The sequence below is a fragment of the Astatotilapia calliptera genome, chromosome 23 (genome assembly GCF_964374335.1).
Source record: "Astatotilapia calliptera chromosome 23, fAstCal68.1, whole genome shotgun sequence".
NCBI lineage: Eukaryota > Metazoa > Chordata > Actinopteri > Cichliformes > Cichlidae > Astatotilapia > Astatotilapia calliptera.
Genome location: NC_137443.1, coordinates 18,519,430 through 18,539,732, shown reverse-complemented (window position 1 = coordinate 18,539,732; position 20,303 = coordinate 18,519,430). Strand labels below are relative to the sequence as shown.

The 20,303-nt window shown below is 43.3% G+C and overlaps 1 protein-coding gene and 2 long non-coding RNA genes across 3 annotated transcripts in view; 1 reads left to right on the top strand and 2 right to left on the bottom strand.

Moving 5' to 3' along the window:
* LOC145424396 (uncharacterized) overlaps positions 1 to 20,303 on the bottom strand; it is a 223,292-nt gene that overhangs the window by 191,008 nt on the left and 11,981 nt on the right. The gene's annotated exons all lie outside the window — the stretch shown is intronic.
* LOC113016900 (uncharacterized) lies at positions 1,410 to 4,742 on the top strand. Its single transcript, XR_013905284.1, has 4 exons — positions 1,410 to 2,696; positions 2,795 to 3,268; positions 3,580 to 3,731; positions 4,503 to 4,742. It is a non-coding gene; the product is annotated as an uncharacterized LOC113016900 (long non-coding RNA).
* Positions 6,571 to 7,074, bottom strand: LOC113016446 (U6 snRNA-associated Sm-like protein LSm3). The gene has a single exon (XM_026159280.2). The coding sequence runs from the start codon at positions 7,044 to 7,046 to the stop codon at positions 6,738 to 6,740; it is 309 nt and encodes a 102-aa protein (XP_026015065.1). The 5' UTR covers positions 7,047 to 7,074; the 3' UTR covers positions 6,571 to 6,737.

The following is a 20,303-nucleotide window of genomic DNA, read 5'->3' as shown; positions in this document are numbered from 1 at the left end:
GCTGGGATAGGCTCCAGCGCCCCCCGTGACCCTGAAAAGGATAAGCGGAAGCGAATGGATGGATGTTCTTGAGAAGTGGACTGTGAGCACAGAAACACATGTTCATACATACAGCTGTAGCAAGCTTACATTAATTTTATTACTCCGATGTCTGTCTCTCTGTTAGTCCTCTGACAGACTGCTGACCTATCCAGTTGTACTCTTCCTATGACTACTGGGACAGGCTCGAGCCCCCCACCCTCCCACTGTGAACCTGAATTGAATATTCAGAAGAACTTGAATGGATAAACTGACATTTGTTTAAATAGTTCTAGAAATCTGAGCTGTTGGTGTGTCCTTGGATTGTGTGGTAATAATATTAGAGCTGGCAATCTTTCCTACTGAATCTCTACTATGAGTCATGTTACCTGAGATTAGGGCTGCTCGATTATGGCAAAAATGATAATCACGATTATTTTCACTGAAATTGAGATCATGATTATTTGACGATATTTATTTAACCCTTTAAGACCTACCATAGAACCAAGTCCGCCAGAGCTTATATAATTTTTTTACATGTTGTAGTGCCATTTGTGGGAGCATTTCAAGTTGCTATACATCAATACAACTGTTATAGCCCATATTTTAATAATATGTCTGCATTAAGTCCATAGTAACTACATTAATTGCAAACAAGTGCAATAAACTACAAAAAAATTGAAAATCGTTTTTGTTTTTGTTTTTTACATATATTTCTACTTGGAGAAATTTAAGAGGTTTATCCCTCAAAACTTTAAATACAAAAAAGTTGCAAAAAATAGTTTACAACAACAGGAAATTTATTTTGAGTGTCTGCATAGTTTTATTTTGGAGATACAGCAATTTTTATATACTGCTGGAAAAACAAAAAACAATCCTATGATGCAAATTTGCAAAGAAAACAGCGGGTGCATCAAAATAAACTATTTCCAGTGGTGCAATTTGAGTTCTAAGCATCCCAGAAACTATTCAGAAAAGTCAAACATGACTTATAAAAACACTAGTATAGGCTTTTAAGGCCTACAAGTAAAAAACTACATTTTCCACGAAAATGACGTCACTTCCGGTTCCGGGCAGGAAATGCGATAGTTCGCGTTGACGTCTTTTTCAATGTGGGAAGTGTTAAGAACAGCTGATCGGATCGGCAAAGCGTGTTTCTGGAATATTATGTTTTTGTTCCTGCAAGCGCTTTTTATGCAATTTTTGCAAAGCTTTATGTGGAAGGAAACTGTGACCGAGGACAAGCTGATGGCATCAGATGTAAGTACAACTCCTCCGGTTTCATATGCAAAACAAATTATTGCGCTAGCTTACGCGGTTCAGGTTCTACAGGGATTTAAAAATAGTTACACAAAACAGAGCGTGCTGCTCTGACCGGCTTTAAAGGGTTGACAATAACAATGTATTGAATAATGACTTTAAAAAAATAATATAAAATAGTGTGCAAATACTGATAACAGTGCAAATGTTTGTAATATAAGAAATAAATGAAAAATGTAAACATCTATGTTTAGTGAACTTTGCAGTGTTGCTCTGTGGTGCCAGAGCGTTCTCACTCCCGAGGCGTAACATGCCGACGTTTTGTCACGTCCCGCGGCGTTCCTGAGGAACGCGAAAGGAGACCTTCGGCGTTCTTATGGTACGCGGCGGGTTATGGCTGGAATCCAGTGCAATGACGCTCCCGCGGTAGTAGACGTTCCAGCCCTGTATTCCAGCCCTAAACCTAACCTTATCCCTAGCCCTGACCATAACCTTATTCCTGACCTTAACCAGGACTTTAATGATGTTAAATAGCGTGTTTCTAAGCGATTTGAAGAAAAAGAGCGAACATGTGTAGGTTCAGTCCAGACGGTTCTCATATTTCCTCTTTTTCCGAGGTCGTCATTTAGGAACGTGGTGGGTAGCCGAAAACGTAATATGGTGACGATTTGTCACCTAGCGTAAAATGTTACGCTTTGGGAGTGAGAACGGGTTGGTGGTGCAGCTACTACACCGTAGCAAAGTTTACACACTGTGTCTACTTGATCCACGTCTGACTCCGCGAACCCACAATGTTTCCACACCACTGAAGTTTTTTTTACCTCTCTTTTCAACCAACTGCAGTCACTCTCCTCTCCAAATAACTTCTGCTTAGCTTTCCGAGCTTCCCTCGGGTCCTCTTCAGACGTGTGTTCGAAATGGAGAGCGGTGCGCTTGATTTACCACACGGAGCAGCGCGAGAGTAAAGCATGAGGGAGGGGCTAATAATCGGCTCAGTCATTTTTAATGATCGTTGAAAGCCCAGATCGTAATTGTGATTAAAATTCGATTAATTCAGCAGCCCTACCTGAGATTAATTCTATGTTTACCTGTCAGATCTTAACTGCTTACAGTTAAGCAACATATTCATATTTAATTGAAATATGAACAAATTATCTTTTGATTGCTGGCTCAAAGAGTCTTTATGGAAATCCTGTTTGACTTTTTGTCATTTTAATTCTCTTTTCCATTTGCCAGAACAGTTCTCCACAGTCACTGTCCATATGGGTCAGTGGGACCAAGAAGCACTCTGCTAATGTGTGGACTCTGACCAGCAACATCCAGCAAGACCCAGACAGCGTTTTCTATCTCCCAGCTGGAGTTTTTTGTTTGTCTGTGACTGGAGAGTCAGTTTTTTGTTGAGCTTCACACTTGCAGAGGTAAGTCCGTTTGCAGAGATCCCTCCCACCCTGGCTTTTATGTGCTAGATTTCTTATCTGAAACAGTAATATTTCAGTGACAGCTGCTTATACCACAGGTTAACACACGCTACTGATCCCTGATGGGAGAATCATCACCTCTGCCAACAAAGAAGCCTGGTGGATGTTTGTTTACAGTCTGATGATGGGACATCATGCTCTGCATCTTCAAAGTTTGCCTCCTCATTATTATTCATACACAATAATGTGAAGTATGCTCATATCTAGTATAACTGAACAAACATGGTGCTCTTCATTTATGGAGGCTGTTGAGTCTGAATGTTGGATGTTGTGTATCTCGTGTTCTCTGGGCTTTGTTGTCCTCAGTCTTTTTGCAGGATCAGAAAACAAAACCAGGAGGCGCGTAAATGTTTCTTCTCCAATTGGATGATGATAAGACTGTGACACGGGATGCTACCTTTAGTCTTGTGATGAAGCAAAGCTCAGGAAGAAGTGGGATTAAATGGTACCCACATGTGTGCTGCTGAGAAGGATGTACAGGGGCACCTGCAGCCAAATCCAAGCCGCCTCAGGTTAGTTGTAGTTGCAGAACGCTATAGGACTGAGACAGCAGTCCACAGTACTGTAATGATGATTCTGACTTTGGTCATGGTTGCAGAATATTTTAAATAATATACAATCTTATTTTTTGTAATTCATTTTTTTCTGAATTGAAAATACTATATTGTATTCATACAGAATCAGTATGGTATCATTGTTTGTCTGTTCACTGATTGCTGAAACTAAGAGCTAGTTTGATCTATTTAGATCTAAAGTATCCCAACTCGAGCTCTAATGTTTCTTCACCCCTGTGTGTGTGATTTCCTACATGCTGGCAGAGCAGCAGTTTGTGCTCACAGATGATGATGGTGTGGAGAGACGGTGGTGTTTCCTCAGAAGAACTAGCAGAGTCACAAAGGACACGAGTCCATCTCACCACCTTGACTTGCTGACTGATGCTCGTCTGCACTGCACAGAGGAAATCAACTGACTGAGGTTTGTCCAGTGCAGTGTTATGAAATGTATATATTTTTTTATGCTTACAGATATGTTTTTCTTGACAGAGGGGCTCTGCAGAGGTTAGACAAGGCAGAGAAAATGACAATTATGATCTTTCATTGGAGGCTGCAAATAAACCGTACACAGCTAAAATAGTTGTCAGTTTTAGACTTGAATGTTCTTTATACAGGCACATGTTGTACATAGTATGATTAGAGCAGCAAGCCAAATGCTCCTGGTGCGACCTAGATCTCGGCTTAAGACCAGAGGTGACCGCGAATAACCTCCCTCAAGCTATTCGTGCATCTGATTCAATTCATTCTTTTAAATCTTGATTAAAAACATATTTATTTAGCCTTGCTTTCCCAACCTCCTAGACCTCGCACTTTTAAGTGTACTGTAACTTACCTTTTTTGCTTTATTAATGTTTCAAACGTTTTAACATTCAGCCTTTTGGGTTGTGCCTACTATGCCTGGTGTATTATTGGTTAGTTATGTCTCCGGCCTGTTAGTGTATTTTATTTGTATTTATTATTGCTCTTAACTCGTTCTGTGAAGCACTTTGGCATACCTGTGGTTTTTAAATGTTCTATATAAATAAAATTGTATTGTATTGTATGTGCTTTACATTTTACTATGATTTACTGGGATATTTGTTGCCTGATGTTCAGCAGGAATGGAGAAATGGAATCAAAAGGAGATGTTTTTGCTGACTTTGTAATGTTGTGAGTAAATCTTCAATATTATTTATTTGCTTGGTTATTTTAGGAGTGCTTCTGAGTGGAGGAGAGAGGAGTCATCATCCAGCTTCAAAGAAAACATCCAGGTAAAGTGACGTGGATCAGTGGATAAACTTGACTCCCCTTTAAAGGAGACACTCTTAGAGAGAGACGATCTGAGCCATCCTTAAACGATAGTGTTTTCAAATACACAAACATTTCTAAAGGACAAAAATGAACATCCCACTTTGACTGCAATACAAATAAATCTTTGCATGTGTGTTTTCAAACTCTCAGATGGGCAGGATATCACTATTGGACTGTGTAACCTGCCGGAGCAGCATTGAATGACCACCACACATGAGCATGTTCCTGCAACATTCAGCATCTGATCCTTCATCTGTGTGCTGCTGCTTTTGGTAAGTAGAGTTACCTAACTACAGTAACTCTAAACATATGCCATCCATTTCTAATGGCCTGGTTACTTCCTGTCAGTTACTTTAGAAACCATGTGGTCACCTGACCTAACACTGTTTCTTCTTCTTCCCCTTAATGTTGAAGTGTCAAATGTCAAACAGCTGGAGAGGAAACTACACCAGTGTACTGAGATGTTTCACCAACACGTGCCAGACGCTGTTCCTTCATGGTGACATTACCAGAGTCAGTCCCGCCCACCTCAGGACCTCGCCATTGATCATGATGATTATAATGATGACAGCACGCGGAAATAAGACTGTAAAAATCCACGACCAGAATGTTTAGATGCTTTCTAATGCATACTGAGTTTTTGTCTCTCTCTTTTTTTTTTTTTTTTACCTCATCTGTTACTAACAAAGTTCACCAAACTCACACAGTTTACATTCTGTATGTTTCCATCTTTACCAGCCACACTCTAACTGCAATTAAGGAAATAATCCTTAGAAATCGTTGTTTTTCCCTTTTGTAATTGATGATAATTCAGTGAATATACTGCGCTGCTTCCTTTTATTGCGTCACACATTGTTTCAAGTTTTTCAGTGTCCAATTATTTTTTACTGCTGTTTGAATTCCCAGTATGTTTGACCCTGTAGACTGTTTGATGGACTGCTTGTCTTCCTGTTTGTAACCACCGCCTGTTTTTGACTAAAGAGTTGGATTTTTGACTTTAACACAGCCTCTGCGTGTCCTCCCTTTGTGTCCTCTTCCTCTGTGAATGTGTTGCATGTGTCACAGATTCATTTTATTAACAGCTTTCCCACAGTGAGTTGCATCAGCATGCATTCACAGCACATTTCAGAAGGATTCAGATTAATAGAGTGATCATATAGTCAGAATTATCCTGACAGAGTGCCACTATAAATTACCTTTCATCAGGTAAATTTTAAAGTTCAGTATTTCAAAGCAGGACTTATGAAGAATCATATTGGCATTAGGACTGTAAGAATATGTACTTACAAAGTCTAATTTTTCTAATTATGTTAGAATATTGGAAGACAATCAACTTTTAGTGTTTTCTGAAAATTTATTATTTTGAAATACAGGGAGTGCAGAATTATTAGGCAACTGAGTATTTTGTCCACGTCATCCTCTTCATGCATGTTGTCTTACTCCAAGCTGTATAGGCTCGAAAGCCTACTACCAATTAAGCATATTAGGTGATGTGCATCTCTGTAATGAGAAGGGGTGTGGTCTAATGACATCAACACCCTATATCAGGTGTGCATAATTATTAGGCAACGTCCTTTCCTTTGGCAAAATGGGTCAAAAGAAGGACTTGACAGGCTCAGAAAAGTCAAAAATAGTGAGATATCTTGCAGAGGGGTGCAGCAGTCTCAAAATTGCAAAGCTTCTGAAGCGTGATCATCGAACAATCAAGCGTTTCATTCAAAATGGTCAACAGGGTCGCAAGAAGCGGTACGTTTGGTGAGCCTTTTTAAACAAAGAGCACATACAGTCACAGATAACTAAAATGATGCGATTATGTTTAAACATAATGAGTATTCTTAGCTTTGGAACTTAAAATGGACTTTTTACCTGATCTAATGTTCTGAAATAGCCTAAATATCCTGTTAAATGAAAATGTGGCTTGAAAAATGGCAACTTGCCAAAATAACACCTATTAAACACTGACTTACAAAAGTTCTCTCTTCTTTCCATCGACATGTTTTACATCTGACAACAAAACAAAAATTAATCATTTGTCTCATGTGAGTGGATGATGTTGACAAAAAAAGAGATTTTATCTCTTCTGTGGGCTGAAATTGTACTTGAGCAAACCCTGCTTCACACCGGGATGTAATCGAAGTTAGCCCACCCTGAGAGGTGGAGCTACAAGGACAACGCCGTCACCTCTCACAAACAGCATGGGGATGTTTCTCTTGGTAGACTTGTAGAGTTCTTCATAAGTCTCCTCATCGATCTCCACTGTCGTCACAGTCTCCTCCACATCACCAAGGATCATGTTCAAGTGCTGATCGTAAGCATGAAGTCGGCCTCTGAGCTCGCGGTCATTCCTCATCTTGACGTAGATTCGCTCATCTAGACTGAGCCTGATCAGATCAAGTGGCTCCTCAACTGTGTTTGTAGTTGGTTGCTGCTCAACTTCGTCCGCCATGATGTTTGAGTCTGCGTCGAATGACCGAACCAGTATATATATATATATATATATACATACATATATATATATATATATACATACATATATATATATATATATACATACATATATATATATACATATCACCCAGCACGCCCCTGCGGGCGGTTTATCCTTCAAGCTCGGGTCCTCTACCAGAGGCCTGGGAGCTTGAGGGTCCTGCGCAGTATCTTAGCTGTTCCCAGGACTGCGCTCTTCTGGACAGAGATCTCCGATGTTATTCCCGGGATCTGCTGGAGCCACTCGCCTAGCTTGGGAGTCACCGCACCTAGTGCTCCGATATTCATGTAGCCCCTTCCGCCGGGGTTACTTGCGTAGTAGCATTCCAACAACGCCCTGTTTTCATCTCTTGCCCACCGATGCCTTCTTGTTCCAGTAGCCCACTTCTCGTCAGGGTGCCCTGGTTCCTCAACACCTGACGCGGACCTTGTTGATCCGGGCGACATGCCTTCATATTTATCTGTCTCGCTCATGTCTGCGGTAGGCTCGCTTAGCATAGGGGGTCTAGCCTTAGGACCCTTACTGGATACAGACGCCCCAGGCAGGAATCGAACTTGCGATCCTATATATATACATATATAAAACACCCAGCACGCCCCTGCGGGCGGTTTATCCTTCAAGCTCGGGTCCTCTACCAGAGGCCTGGGAGCTTGAGGGTCCTGCGCAGTATCTTAGCTGTTCCCAGGACTGCGCTCTTCTGGACAGAGATCTCCGATGTTGTTCCCGGGATCTGCTGGAGCCACTCGCCTAGCTTGGGAGTCACCGCACCTAGTGCTCCGATTACCACGGGGACCACCGTTACCTTCACCCTCCACATCCTCTCGAGCTCTTCTCTGAGCCCTTGGTATTTCTCCAGCTTCTCGTGTTCCTTCTTCCTGATATTGCTGTCATTCGGAACTGCTACATCGATCACTACGACCGTCTTCTTCTGTTTGTCTACCACCACTATGTCCGGTTGGTTAGCCACCACCATTTTGTCCGTCTGTATCTGGAAGTCCCACAGGATCTTAGCTCGGTCATTCTCCACCACCCTTGGGAGCATCTCCCATTTTGACCTCGGGACTTCCAGGTTATACTCGGCACAGATGTTCCTGTACACTATGCCGGCCACTTGGTTATGGCGTTCCATGTATGCCTTGCCTGCTAGCATCTTGCACCCTGCTGTTATGTGCTGGATTGTCTCTGGGGCATCTTTACACAGCCTGCACCTGGGGTCTTGCCTGGTGTGATAGACCCCAGCCTCTATGGATCTTGTGCTCAGAGCTTGTTCTTGTGCTGCCATGATTAGTGCTTCTGTGCTGTCTTTCAGTCCAGCTTTGTCCAGCCACTGGTAGGATTTCTGGATATCAGCCACCTCCTCTATCTGCCGGTGGTACATACCGTGCAGGGGCCTGTCCTTCCATGATGGTTCCTCGTCTCCCTCCTCTTTCTTGGGTTTCTGCTGCCTGAGGTATTCACTGAGCACTCGGTCAGTTGGGGCCATATATATATATATATATATACATATATATATATATACATATATACATATATATATATATATACATATATACATACATATATATATATATATACATATATACATACATATATATATATATATACATATATACATACATATATATATATATATACATATATACATATATATATATATATATATATACATATATATATATATATATATATATATACATATATATATATATATACATATATATATACATATATATATATATACATATATATATATATGTGGGGAAAGCACATATATATATATATATATACAAGATCCGGGCCATCAACACATACGCCCTGCCCGTGATCAGGTACCCTGCTGGGGTAATAAGCTGGCCAAAGGAGGAGATAGAAGCCACTGACATAAAGACAAGAAAGCTCCTGACCATGCATGGAGGGTTTCACCCCAAGTCCAGCACCCTGAGGCTGTACGCTAAGCGGAAGGAAGGGGGCCGGGGACTGGTGAGTGTCAGCACCACAGTCCAGGATGAGACAAGGAACATCCAAGAATACATTGGGAAGATGGCCCCAACTGACCGAGTGCTCAGTGAATACCTCAGGCAGCAGAAACCCAAGAAAGAGGAGGGAGACGAGGAACCATCATGGAAGGACAGGCCCCTGCACGGTATGTACCACCGGCAGATAGAGGAGGTGGCTGATATCCAGAAATCCTACCAGTGGCTGGACAAAGCTGGACTGAAAGACAGCACAGAGGCACTAATCATGGCAGCACAAGAACAAGCTCTGAGTACAAGATCCATAGAGGCTGGGGTCTATCACACCAGGCAAGACCCCAGGTGCAGGCTGTGTAAAGATGCCCCAGAGACTATCCAGCACATAACAGCAGGGTGCAAGATGCTAGCAGGCAAGGCATACATGGAACGCCATAACCAAGTGGCCGGCATAGTGTACAGGAACATCTGTGCCGAGTATAACCTAGAAGTCCCGAGGTCAAAATGGGAGATGCCCCCAAGGGTGGTGGAGAATGACCGAGCTAAGATCCTGTGGGACTTCCAGATACAGACGGACAAAATGGTGGTGGCTAACCAACCGGACATAGTGGTGGTAGACAAACAGAAGAAGACGGCCGTAGTGATCGATGTAGCGGTTCCGAATGACAGCAATATCAGGAAGAAGGAACACGAGAAGCTGGAGAAATACCAAGGGCTCAGAGAAGAGCTCGAGAGGATGTGGAGGGTGAAGGTAACGGTGGTCCCCGTGGTAATCGGAGCACTAGGTGCGGTGACTCCCAAGCTAGGCGAGTGGCTCCAGCAGATCCCGGGAAAAACATCGGAGATCTCTGTCCAGAAGAGCGCAGTCCTGGGAACAGCTAAGATACTGCGCAGGACCCTCAAGCTCCCAGGCCTCTGGTAGAGGACCCGAGCTTGAAGGATAAACCGCCCGCAGGGGCGTGCTGGGTGGGGGGGGGGGGTATATATATACATATATATACATATATATATATATATATATACATATATATATATATATATACATATATATATATATATATATACATACATACATATATATATATACATACATACATATACATATATATACATATTGTTATGGCCCTGTCCATAATCTGTTTTGGTGGCTGTTGTTGTCTGTGCCTTTAAGTCTTTGCAGGTCCCGGAGTGGATGAGCTGACGGCTGCTGATTGGTCCCCTGGCCATGTGATCTTCATTCAAATCCCTCACCAGCAGTTGTCCCGGGGCAGCCACTGACAGCAGCAGCAGACCTGACCCTGGCCTCCAAAACCTGAGACTTTTGTGCCTGTGACTTTGTGCGACTTTTTTGGAGTTTTGTATATAGTGTGTACATTAGTTTTCATTGTAAATAGCCTTGTAAATAGCACTGCAACAGAAGGGGTGAGCTGCCTTATTGTTTTTCCTTGCACTGTTTTCTCCTGTTTATTTCAGTTAGGGAGTTAGGTGTAGCGCTTGTCTTTTGTTTGATTTGATTTCACATAGGGTTGTAGATAGCACCTCCTCCTGACTTAGCTTGTTTTGTTTGTTATTTTGGCCTTTGTTCACCCCGGAGCTTCATTTTTGCAGTGGAGAAAAATAAATCACGATTCACTAAGAAATTGGTTTCCCTTTGTGTATGGTTTTGGGGACCAGGGCGGGGCATTTCTTTCAAACTTGTGTTGCGTTCCTGTACCCCTAGACTGGGGCGTAACATAAAGTGGGGGCTCGTCCTTTTTTTTTCTTTTGCCATCCTTTTTGCTCATTGTATTTTGTGGGTTGTCTGCAGTTTTTGGTTGGCAGTTTTCTTGTAGTGTTGGGGGTGATCTAGTCACAATGACTTTTGATGTGGATGATTTTGCACTACAACCCACCGTGGATAAGTTGGATCGATGCACAAAGGCGGATTTGTTGTTGGTGGCAGATTTGTTTAATGTTAGTGTGCCTTTACATGCTAAAAAGGCAGAAATTAAGCAGTGCCTGACAGCTCAGCTGGTGGATAAGGGGGTTTTTGCGGAGTCGAAACCTCGGCCGGTTGAGGCGACTGGAGGTTTGGTGGTGGATGCGGGAGCAGAAGCTGCTGCAACCATCCCAAAAGCTCCCAGTGGACGGGTGTCGCCAGGGGCGGAGGCTCCTGCTGCCATTCAGATCCCAAACGTTAGCCCAGCCGGACAATCAACAGGATTGGTTACGGAGGATCTTGGGCTCGCCCTTCGCCTGAAAGAGGTGGAGCTTGCGACTAAGTCCAAAGAAGTTGAGCTTATGCATCTCCGCATAAGGGCTATGGAGCTGGATCCTTCCCGGCAGCGCAATGTTACCTCTACCCCAGTGAGTAAAATTGTGAATAAATCTTCTGATTCGTTCTCCTCTGACCAATTTGATGCAAGCAGGCAAATTGCTTTAGTGCCACCTTTCAGAGAAAGTGAAGTTGACTCTTACTTTAATGCCTTTGAACGCATCGCAACCACTTTGAAATGGCCCAAGGATGTGTGGAGTTTGTTGCTGCAGTGTAAATTGGTGGGGAAAGCACAGGAAGTGTGTGCGAGCTTGTCTATTGATGACAGCCTGGATTATGAAATTGTGAAATCCACTATTTTAAGGGCTTATGAGCTAGTTCCAGAGGCATATCGCCAGAGGTTTCGGTCGTGTGAAAAATCTGCCAACCAAACACATGTAGAGTTTGCCAGGGAGAAGACTCTCTTGTTTGATAAGTGGTTAGCTGCAAGTAAAGTGAAGGACTTTGCTCAGCTAAGAGAATTGGTCCTGCTGGAGGAATTCAAAACGTGTCTTCCAGAGAATGTTGTTGTATATATCAATGAGCAAAAGGTGGATTCGTTGTCTAAAGCTGCTGTTCTCGCAGATGAGTTTGTGTTGACCCATCGCGTTGCGTTTTCAGCTGTGCGCCGTGAATGTGCCCCGTTGTCGAAACCTGCGAGGAGTTTGAGGGTTTCTCCTAAGCGTCAAACGCGCCCTGATCAGGTCCCCATGACTGTCCGAGAATGCTTTTATTGCCATGATACTGGCCATCTCATTGCCAGTTGTCCGTCGCAAAGAGCAAACTCACACATGGAAAAAGCCAAAAAGCATTGGTTTTGTTCAATCGGTTGCTACTCCTAATCCCGTCAGTGATGAACCAGGAAATGACAGTCTTGACAGCAGTTACCGACCATTCATTTCACAAGGGTTCGCCTCACTGACTGGAATAGAGGAGGATCGCGTGCCGATTGTAATTTTGCGCGACACTGGGGCTGCCCAGTCTCTCATTTTGGAAAGCGCGTTGCCTTTCTCAAGTAACTCGTTTTGTGGTGCTGATGCTCTCGTGTGGGGAGTGAAAATGAGTGTGTTACGAGCTCCGCTGCACAGAGTCTTCCTACAGTCGCCTCTCGTTTCGGGCCCGGTAACAGTTGGGGTGCGCGCTCGCTTGCCCGTGCAGGGGGTTACTATGATTCTGGGGAATGATCTAGCCAATGGGAAAGTTTTCCCGATCCCTGAAGTAATTGAAAACCCCGTCGATGATTTTGATTTTGTTTCCGAGCCTGCTGCTGACAGTCTGCCCTCTGTTTTTCCTGCCTGTGTTGTCACACGCGCCCACAAGCGTAAATATGGTGATGTTGACTTGTCTGACTCTTTTCTATGTTCTGAAGCTGTTCCTGAGAAAGCTGAACTGCCTGTGGAAAAAGCTGAAAAATGTGTGTCTGATAAACTGCTACCCGCTACACCTGACCTGTCTTTTGAGGTAAACAAAACAGATTTCATTCATGCGCAACAGAATGACCCGACTTTGGCCAAATGTTTACTTGCCGCAAATTCAAGCGATCAGAATCCCCGTGTCTACAGCATTGAAAATGATGTGTTAATGCGCAAATGGCATCCTCCCTCCTCTAGTGATCTTGGCTGGAACGTATTTCAACAAGCAGTTGTACCGCAAAATTTCCGACACCAAGTACTCAGCCTAGCACATGACAGTTTCTCTGGACATTTAGGAATTAGGAAGACCTACCTTCGTATTCTGCGTCACTTTTTCTGGCCAGGTTTGAAGACTGATGTGACCAAATATTGCCGCTCTTGCCACGTTTGCCAGGTCAGCGGAAAACCCAACCAGGTTATTCCTCCTGCTCCATTGCATCCAATCCCAGCTTTAGGCGAACCATTTGAGCACATAATCATCGATTGTGTAGGTCCGCTTCCAAAAACCAAGTCAGGACATCAGTACCTCTTGACTTTAATGTGCGCCGCCACACGCTTCCCCGAGGCTATTCCGTTACGCACTATCAAAGTCAAAGCCATTGTCAGAGCATTAGTAAACTTTTTCTCCCTTTTCGGTTTGCCTAAATCAGTTCAAACAGACCAAGGGTCTAACTTCATGTCCAAGATATTCGCTCAGGTCTTAAAATCGCTATCCATCAAGCATCAAAAATCCAGTGCATATCACCCCGAATCACAGGGTGCTCTTGAGCGTTTCCACCAGACTTTAAAAGCCATGATGAGGAAGTTCTGCCTCGAGTCAGGAAGAGAGTGGGACGAAGGTCTGCCACTTCTCCTTCTAGCGGTGAGGGAGAGTGTGCAGGAGTCCACGGGTTTCAGTCCCGCAGAGCTGGTGTTTGGACACACAGTGCGTGGTCCCCTACGGCTGCTTAAAGAGAGATATCTGTCCGACACAGCTACCCCCGAGCAGAACGTATTAGATTACGTAAGTTGTTTTAGGGAGCGTCTGCATAAAGCATGCAAAATTGCACGCGAGGCTCTTTCCGCGTCTCAGGAAAAAATGAAAAGGAAATTCGACAAAAAGTCCATGCAGAGAAAATTTGAAGTGGGTGACAAAGTGTTGACTCTCCTACCCGTTCCTGGATCCTCTCTCCAGGCAAAGTTCTGTGGGCCCTATACTGTCCAAGAGAAACTGAGTGACACAGATTATGTTATAGGTACCCCAGACCGTAGGAGAAAGCGTCGTGTGTGTCATGTTAATCTGATGAAGCCTTATTTTGTTCGTGATGCAGGTGTAAACTCCTCCTCATCCCCCGCTGCGCTGTCTGCCGTGTCGGTAGTTGTGCCAGCATCTCCGTCTCAGTATAGCCCAGAAAGTGATGGCTTAGCTTTCGTTTGTGCTGAGGGTTGCTCCCGACTCAGAAACTCTGAAATATTGGATAATTTGAAATCTCACCTAAGACATTTAGATGAGGCTGCCCAGACCGATGTGTGTTCTCTGATCAATACTTACCCATCTCTGTTTGCTGACACTCCGTCTCGCACTACTGTCCTCGAACATGACATAGATGTAGGTGACCACCCTCCGATCAAACAACACGCTTATCGTGTGAACCCTACCAAACGTGCACTTTTTCAGCAAGAAGTTTCCTACTTGCTGGAAAATGGTCTTGCTGTCCCTAGTTCGAGTGCCTGGAGTTCCCCATGCCTTCTTGTGCCGAAGGAAGACAAAACTCCACGTTTTTGTAGTGATTTTCGAAAAGTGAACAGTGTGACCAAACCCGACTCCTACCCTCTTCCCCGCATGGAAGATTGTGTTGACAGGGTTGGCTCCGCAAAGTTTGTCACCAAACTGGACTTATTAAAGGGTTATTGGCAAGTTCCCCTCACTCCGCGTGCATCTGAAATTTCTGCTTTTGTCACTCCTGACCACTTCCTCCAATACACCGTCATGCCTTTTGGCCTTCGAAATGCCCCTGCCACATTCCAACGCCTTATGCACATTGTCTTAGGTGGTGTCACAAACTGTGAAGTGTACTTAGACGACATTGTAGCCTATTCAGAGACTTGGTCAGATCACCTTGGAACACTCACGGAGATTTTTGAAAGATTACAAGAGGCATCCCTTACCCTAAATCTTGCCAAATGTGACTTTGGTAAGGCCACTGTGACTTATCTAGGGAAGCAGGTGGGTCAGGGACAGGTGCGCCCCCTGCTGGCTAAAATCCAGGCTATCCTAGATTTCCCTGTGCCTCGCACTAGACGTGAGCTTCGCCGGTTCCTTGGTATGGCCGGCTATTATCGTGGCTTCTGTAAGAATTTTGCAGATGTAGTTGCACCTCTCACCAGTCTCACAAGTGTGTCAAAACCATTTGTATGGTCCCCCACATGCCAGAATGCTTTTGAGTCTGCCAAAGCTCTCCTCTGCAGCACACCAGTACTTGCCGCTCCTGTTTTCACACATCCGTTTAAACTTGAGGTGGATGCCAGCGCCAACGGTGCAGGTGCGGTACTGTTGCAGGAGGATAGGCAGGGTGTTGATCACCCAATTGGTTACTTTTCGAAAAAATTCAACTCCCACCAACAGAAATACAGCACCATTGAAAAAGAAGCTCTCTCTCTATTGCTTGCTCTACAGCATTTCGAGGTCTATGTCGGTTCCAGTTCAGCACCCGTCATTGTTTACACAGACCACAACCCCCTCGTGTTTTTGACCCGAATGCAAAATTCCAACCAAAGGCTCATGAGATGGTCCCTCTTAGTACAAGATTTCAATCTGGAGATCCATCACAAAAAAGGGACAGAGAATGTACTGGCAGATGCGCTGTCACGTGGTTTTCGGAACCCCTAAGCGCCAAACATCTTTAGGGGAGATGTTTGGTCTTGGGAAGGGGGGTGTTATGGCCCTGTCCATAATCTGTTTTGGTGGCTGTTGTTGTCTGTGCCTTTAAGTCTTTGCAGGTCCCGGAGTGGATGAGCTGACGGCTGCTGATTGGTCCCCTGGCCATGTGATCTTCATTCAAATCCCTCACCAGCAGTTGTCCCGGGGCAGCCACTGACAGCAGCAGCAGACCTGACCCTGGCCTCCAAAACCTGAGACTTTTGTGCCTGTGACTTTGTGCGACTTTTTTGGAGTTTTGTATATAGTGTGTACATTAGTTTTCATTGTAAATAGCCTTGTAAATAGCACTGCAACAGAAGGGGTGAGCTGCCTTATTGTTTTTCCTTGCACTGTTTTCTCCTGTTTATTTCAGTTAGGGAGTTAGGTGTAGCGCTTGTCTTTTGTTTGATTTGATTTCACATAGGGTTGTAGATAGCACCTCCTCCTGACTTAGCTTGTTTTGTTTGTTATTTTGGCCTTTGTTCACCCCGGAGCTTCATTTTTGCAGTGGAGAAAAATAAATCACGATTCACTAAGAAATTGGTTTCCCTTTGTGTATGGTTTTGGGGACCAGGGCGGGGCATTTCTTTCAAACTTGTGTTGCGTTCCTGTACCCCTAGACTGGGGCGTAACACATATATACATACATACATACATACATACATATCACTGTTAACCTTTGCTGTATTTTTCACAGTAAAATACCACAAAATGCCCAGTAACTTACCTGAAAACATTTCTACAGTTAATTACTGTAATTTGCTTTGCATTATGGGTATATTAAGGTTATTTACATCTACTTACTGTATTTTTTAAAATTGCGGTAGTAGTTATACCTACCGTTAACACTTTGGCAGTAGTGCTACTGTATTATGTGATTTGAATGGTTCATCATACTGTTTGTGTATTTTTACTCTTTCAGTGGTTGGTTGCAATAGTGCATTACATTTAAACTCTTTCACTGCCAACCACTTCCAGATTTTCCTCCAACCTATGCCATTTGTCAGTATGATACCAGTGAAAGTATTATGGTTTTGACTTTTTAGGGGACTTGCCTGTGTGTAAGGTTCAAGAATTCTGATCATCTAATCTGCTGCATGCAGTTGTATGCACATGCACAGCTGCTGCAAATGTGTGCTTGCCACTGCGTTGCCAAAGGCGAACTTCAGTCAGTGGAGAATATTGTTATAATTTGGCGGAGGCTTCTCAGTCGAGCAGTAACTGAATTGCTCATTTACTGAACGTGCAACATGTACAGAACTCTTCTGGGAACTAGTCAACCAAACTTAGTGAAACACACCCTGAATGCATGCTGGCCCCGCCCACCCACCTACCTCTACCAACCACCACTCCATATCCTGACTGACATGACCTGTGATCCAGTGATTGACAGGAAAGGAAAGACAGGCCAACTTTGTTAACTCTTCGTTACGATATGCTCGAGAGGACAAAAGATTTTGCACCTTGTTATTGTTGGACCTCTGTGTGGAAACTGCAAACGGGACGTAATAAGGTAATGCAAAGGACTCTCCTACCTAACATACTCGTTTATTAATTTTTAAGAGCATATATTTTTTGTGTGTGTGGGGGGGAGGGGGGGCTTAAAATCGGTGTTAGCTTGGTCGAAATAACACATTAGCGGAATTATTCTGGAAAAAAATAGGTTGTGTGTGTTTTTTTTTCTTTTCTTATTTAAATATATATTTAGATATATATTTTCCACGGGGAGGGGCGAGGAACACAGGCGCAACGACAGTCTTTGTCTTTTTCCCGCCGAGTGTGGTGCATTGTCCTCCTGTTCTGTTCTATGACTATTGAGAAGCTGGCCACGCTAACAGTGGGACATTTAGCTTCAGCTAAAGCAGCAGGTAAAAATACACATTTAATGAGAATAAAGAAAGACAACTTTTTTGGGGGAAATTTAGAGACTGCTAAAACAATCTTATCCAGTTTTGAACTTGCTCATGTAGGTTAGCCTGCTTTATTTAATTTTGTGTGAGCTGCAGTACACAACATTAAAAAGTTAATATAACATTAGGTTGGTGGCGCCAGGAACTCCAACCTAAGTTTAATATTTATTATTTTTTTAAGTGGGAAGGGGAGCATGTTTTTTTTCCTTTAATACAACGTCTTCCAGGGTCTTTTTCATAGGAAAACCATGTAACGTCTGTGTTAGGTTGGTCAAAAGAGCAATTAGTTGAATTATTCTGGAAAAGATGGGTTGTGTGTGTTTTTTTCTCTTATTTACTTATGTAAATATATTTTTCAAGGGTTATACACGTATATACACACATACATGTATACACATACATATACATATACACATATATACACATACACACACACACACACACACACACACACACATACATACATACATACATATCCTTATAACCTTTGAATACGTATTACTACAGAAAATAGCAATAAAGTTTTTCTGTAATCACCATTGCAGGTCAGTACCAGTAACTTGTAACAATGATTTATTTTTACTTTATTTATTTTTTTAATTTTTTATTTATTTTTGGTCATCGTGTGTTAGTGGCCAGAAAGGCAATTTAATGACCAAATAACCACTGAAATGCCCACAAAAATGATCAAAATTTCTATTTCAGTGTGTGTGCTTCTGTGTGCATCCTCAAGCAGCAAGATGTTCTAACCACAGTAGAGTGGTTTTTGTAGGCACACTTTCTACACCTGGTGCAAGGGGCTGCTGTTCCAATCTTGGAGGTGCGCCTTTTGCACCTTCTTCTCATTTTGTTGATGGGGTGTGGGTCATACTGTGGTTCAGACTACTGTATCTTGAGATCAATGGCAGAAGTGGCTGAGAATCAAGGGACAAGGCCGTCTTGCAATTGTTGAGGTCACCAGCATGTGCCCAAGCTCTTCCGGGATCACTCTTTATTTGTAGGTTGTAGAGGACTCCCCCACTTCTGTGAAATTGTTTCTGATGGGACAAAGGCATCGTATCCCAAGACATCCAGGAGATTGGAGAAAAGAGCCAGCAGCCATCAGTTAGTTGTCCTTCAACAACTCGAGTTGCCAACATCCTCTCTAAGTTATTCAAGCTGTATTTGTGCCTACTGTAGTCCAGGATTGCTTCTTGCTTCCAGGCTTCCTCTATTCCCCATCACACACAGGGATCTGCTGGTTCCCTATGTGTTGTGGTCAAAAGAAGCACATTCCTCCATTGCTTTGGCATTTGGGATATCACCATGGTAGTTTTGGTGAAGCCAAAGACAGGCAACAAAATATTCCTCTGTTGCAACTGAAGGAGCTGGGAAGGTAGCTCTAGGTTGTTTCCCCTGTGCCAGTTTTCATCTGAGGAGTTCCTCTGCCAAGGTTACCGAAGTAAAGACATTGTCCTTGGAGCTCCTCTGTCAGTTTGAGTCTGAACCCCTTTCCCTTTTTTACTTCCAGAGAGCTTCCAGTGTTGTCATCCCACATGCTATGTATTGCTTTATTCTGATGTAGGCTCACATTTCCACTTCATCTATAATCCTCCAATCCTCACACCTTTGCCTCCCGTGCAGGTTTGTAAGGGTGCACAGCAGCTGAAAGATCTCCTTTGTCATTAAAAAGTCAAAAGTAGATCTCAGGCTGCTAATGAAGGGAACTGCATAAAGGATGAGCCCTGGTTTGATACCAGGGTTACTGGATTGTAGAGCTGTCTCTCTTCAGTAGTGGGATGCCCCCCAACCCTCATCAAAGAAGAGGATTCAGGCACTGGCTGGTACTCATCATCAGCGGTGATGTAGTCAGCCTCTTTGGAGATTGTCTCCTCATCTTCTGGAGAGGACGTTTTCTTTATCTTGGGCAGATGTCTTTTCTTCAAGGGCAGAGAACTGCTTGCTGTCCTTGCTCTCTGACCAGATCATACAAAAAGTGCTTGAAGCAGTGATGACCTTCTTGCCATATTGTCAGAATAAATGATCTGGAAGCTGTTAGGCTTACTTACAGAAGTAGCACTGTCTGCACCTGCATAAACTCCAGACCACGCTGCAGCTGCACGTTTGAACTCTGCAAAATGTCCGGTGATCAAGGCTGGACTGGGACAAAAAAAAAAAATCAGCCCGGGCATTTTGACTAGAGACCGGCCCACCAGGATAAAGATTGAAAATCAAATCAAATCAAATCAAATCACTTTTATTGTTACATCACATGTGCAGGCACACTGGCACAGCACATGCGAGTGAAATTCTTGTGTGCGAGCCCCACAAGCAACAGAGATGTGCAAACACAACAACACAAACGAGCAAAATACAAGAATGGCCAACCTGAAACTAATAAATATATGTACAATATATAATAGTGTATGCATTTCTGGATGTGTATACTAAATATTTTCCTACGTGTGTGTGTGTGTGTGTGTGTGTGTGTGTGTGTATACACATTTTTACAAATTAAATAGTAAAAAATAATAATAATAATAATAATAATAATAATAATAATAATAATAATAATAATAAAATATATAAAATATACAGAGTTGAATATGTGCAAAACAAGTGGCATTTATATACAGTGTGGAGTGCATAATGTTGAAGTTCCAGTAGTGAAGCTGAGGTGTCTATGAAGTGTTCAGCAGTCTGATGGCCTGATGGAAGAAGCTGTCTCTCAGTCTGCTGGTACGGGACCGGA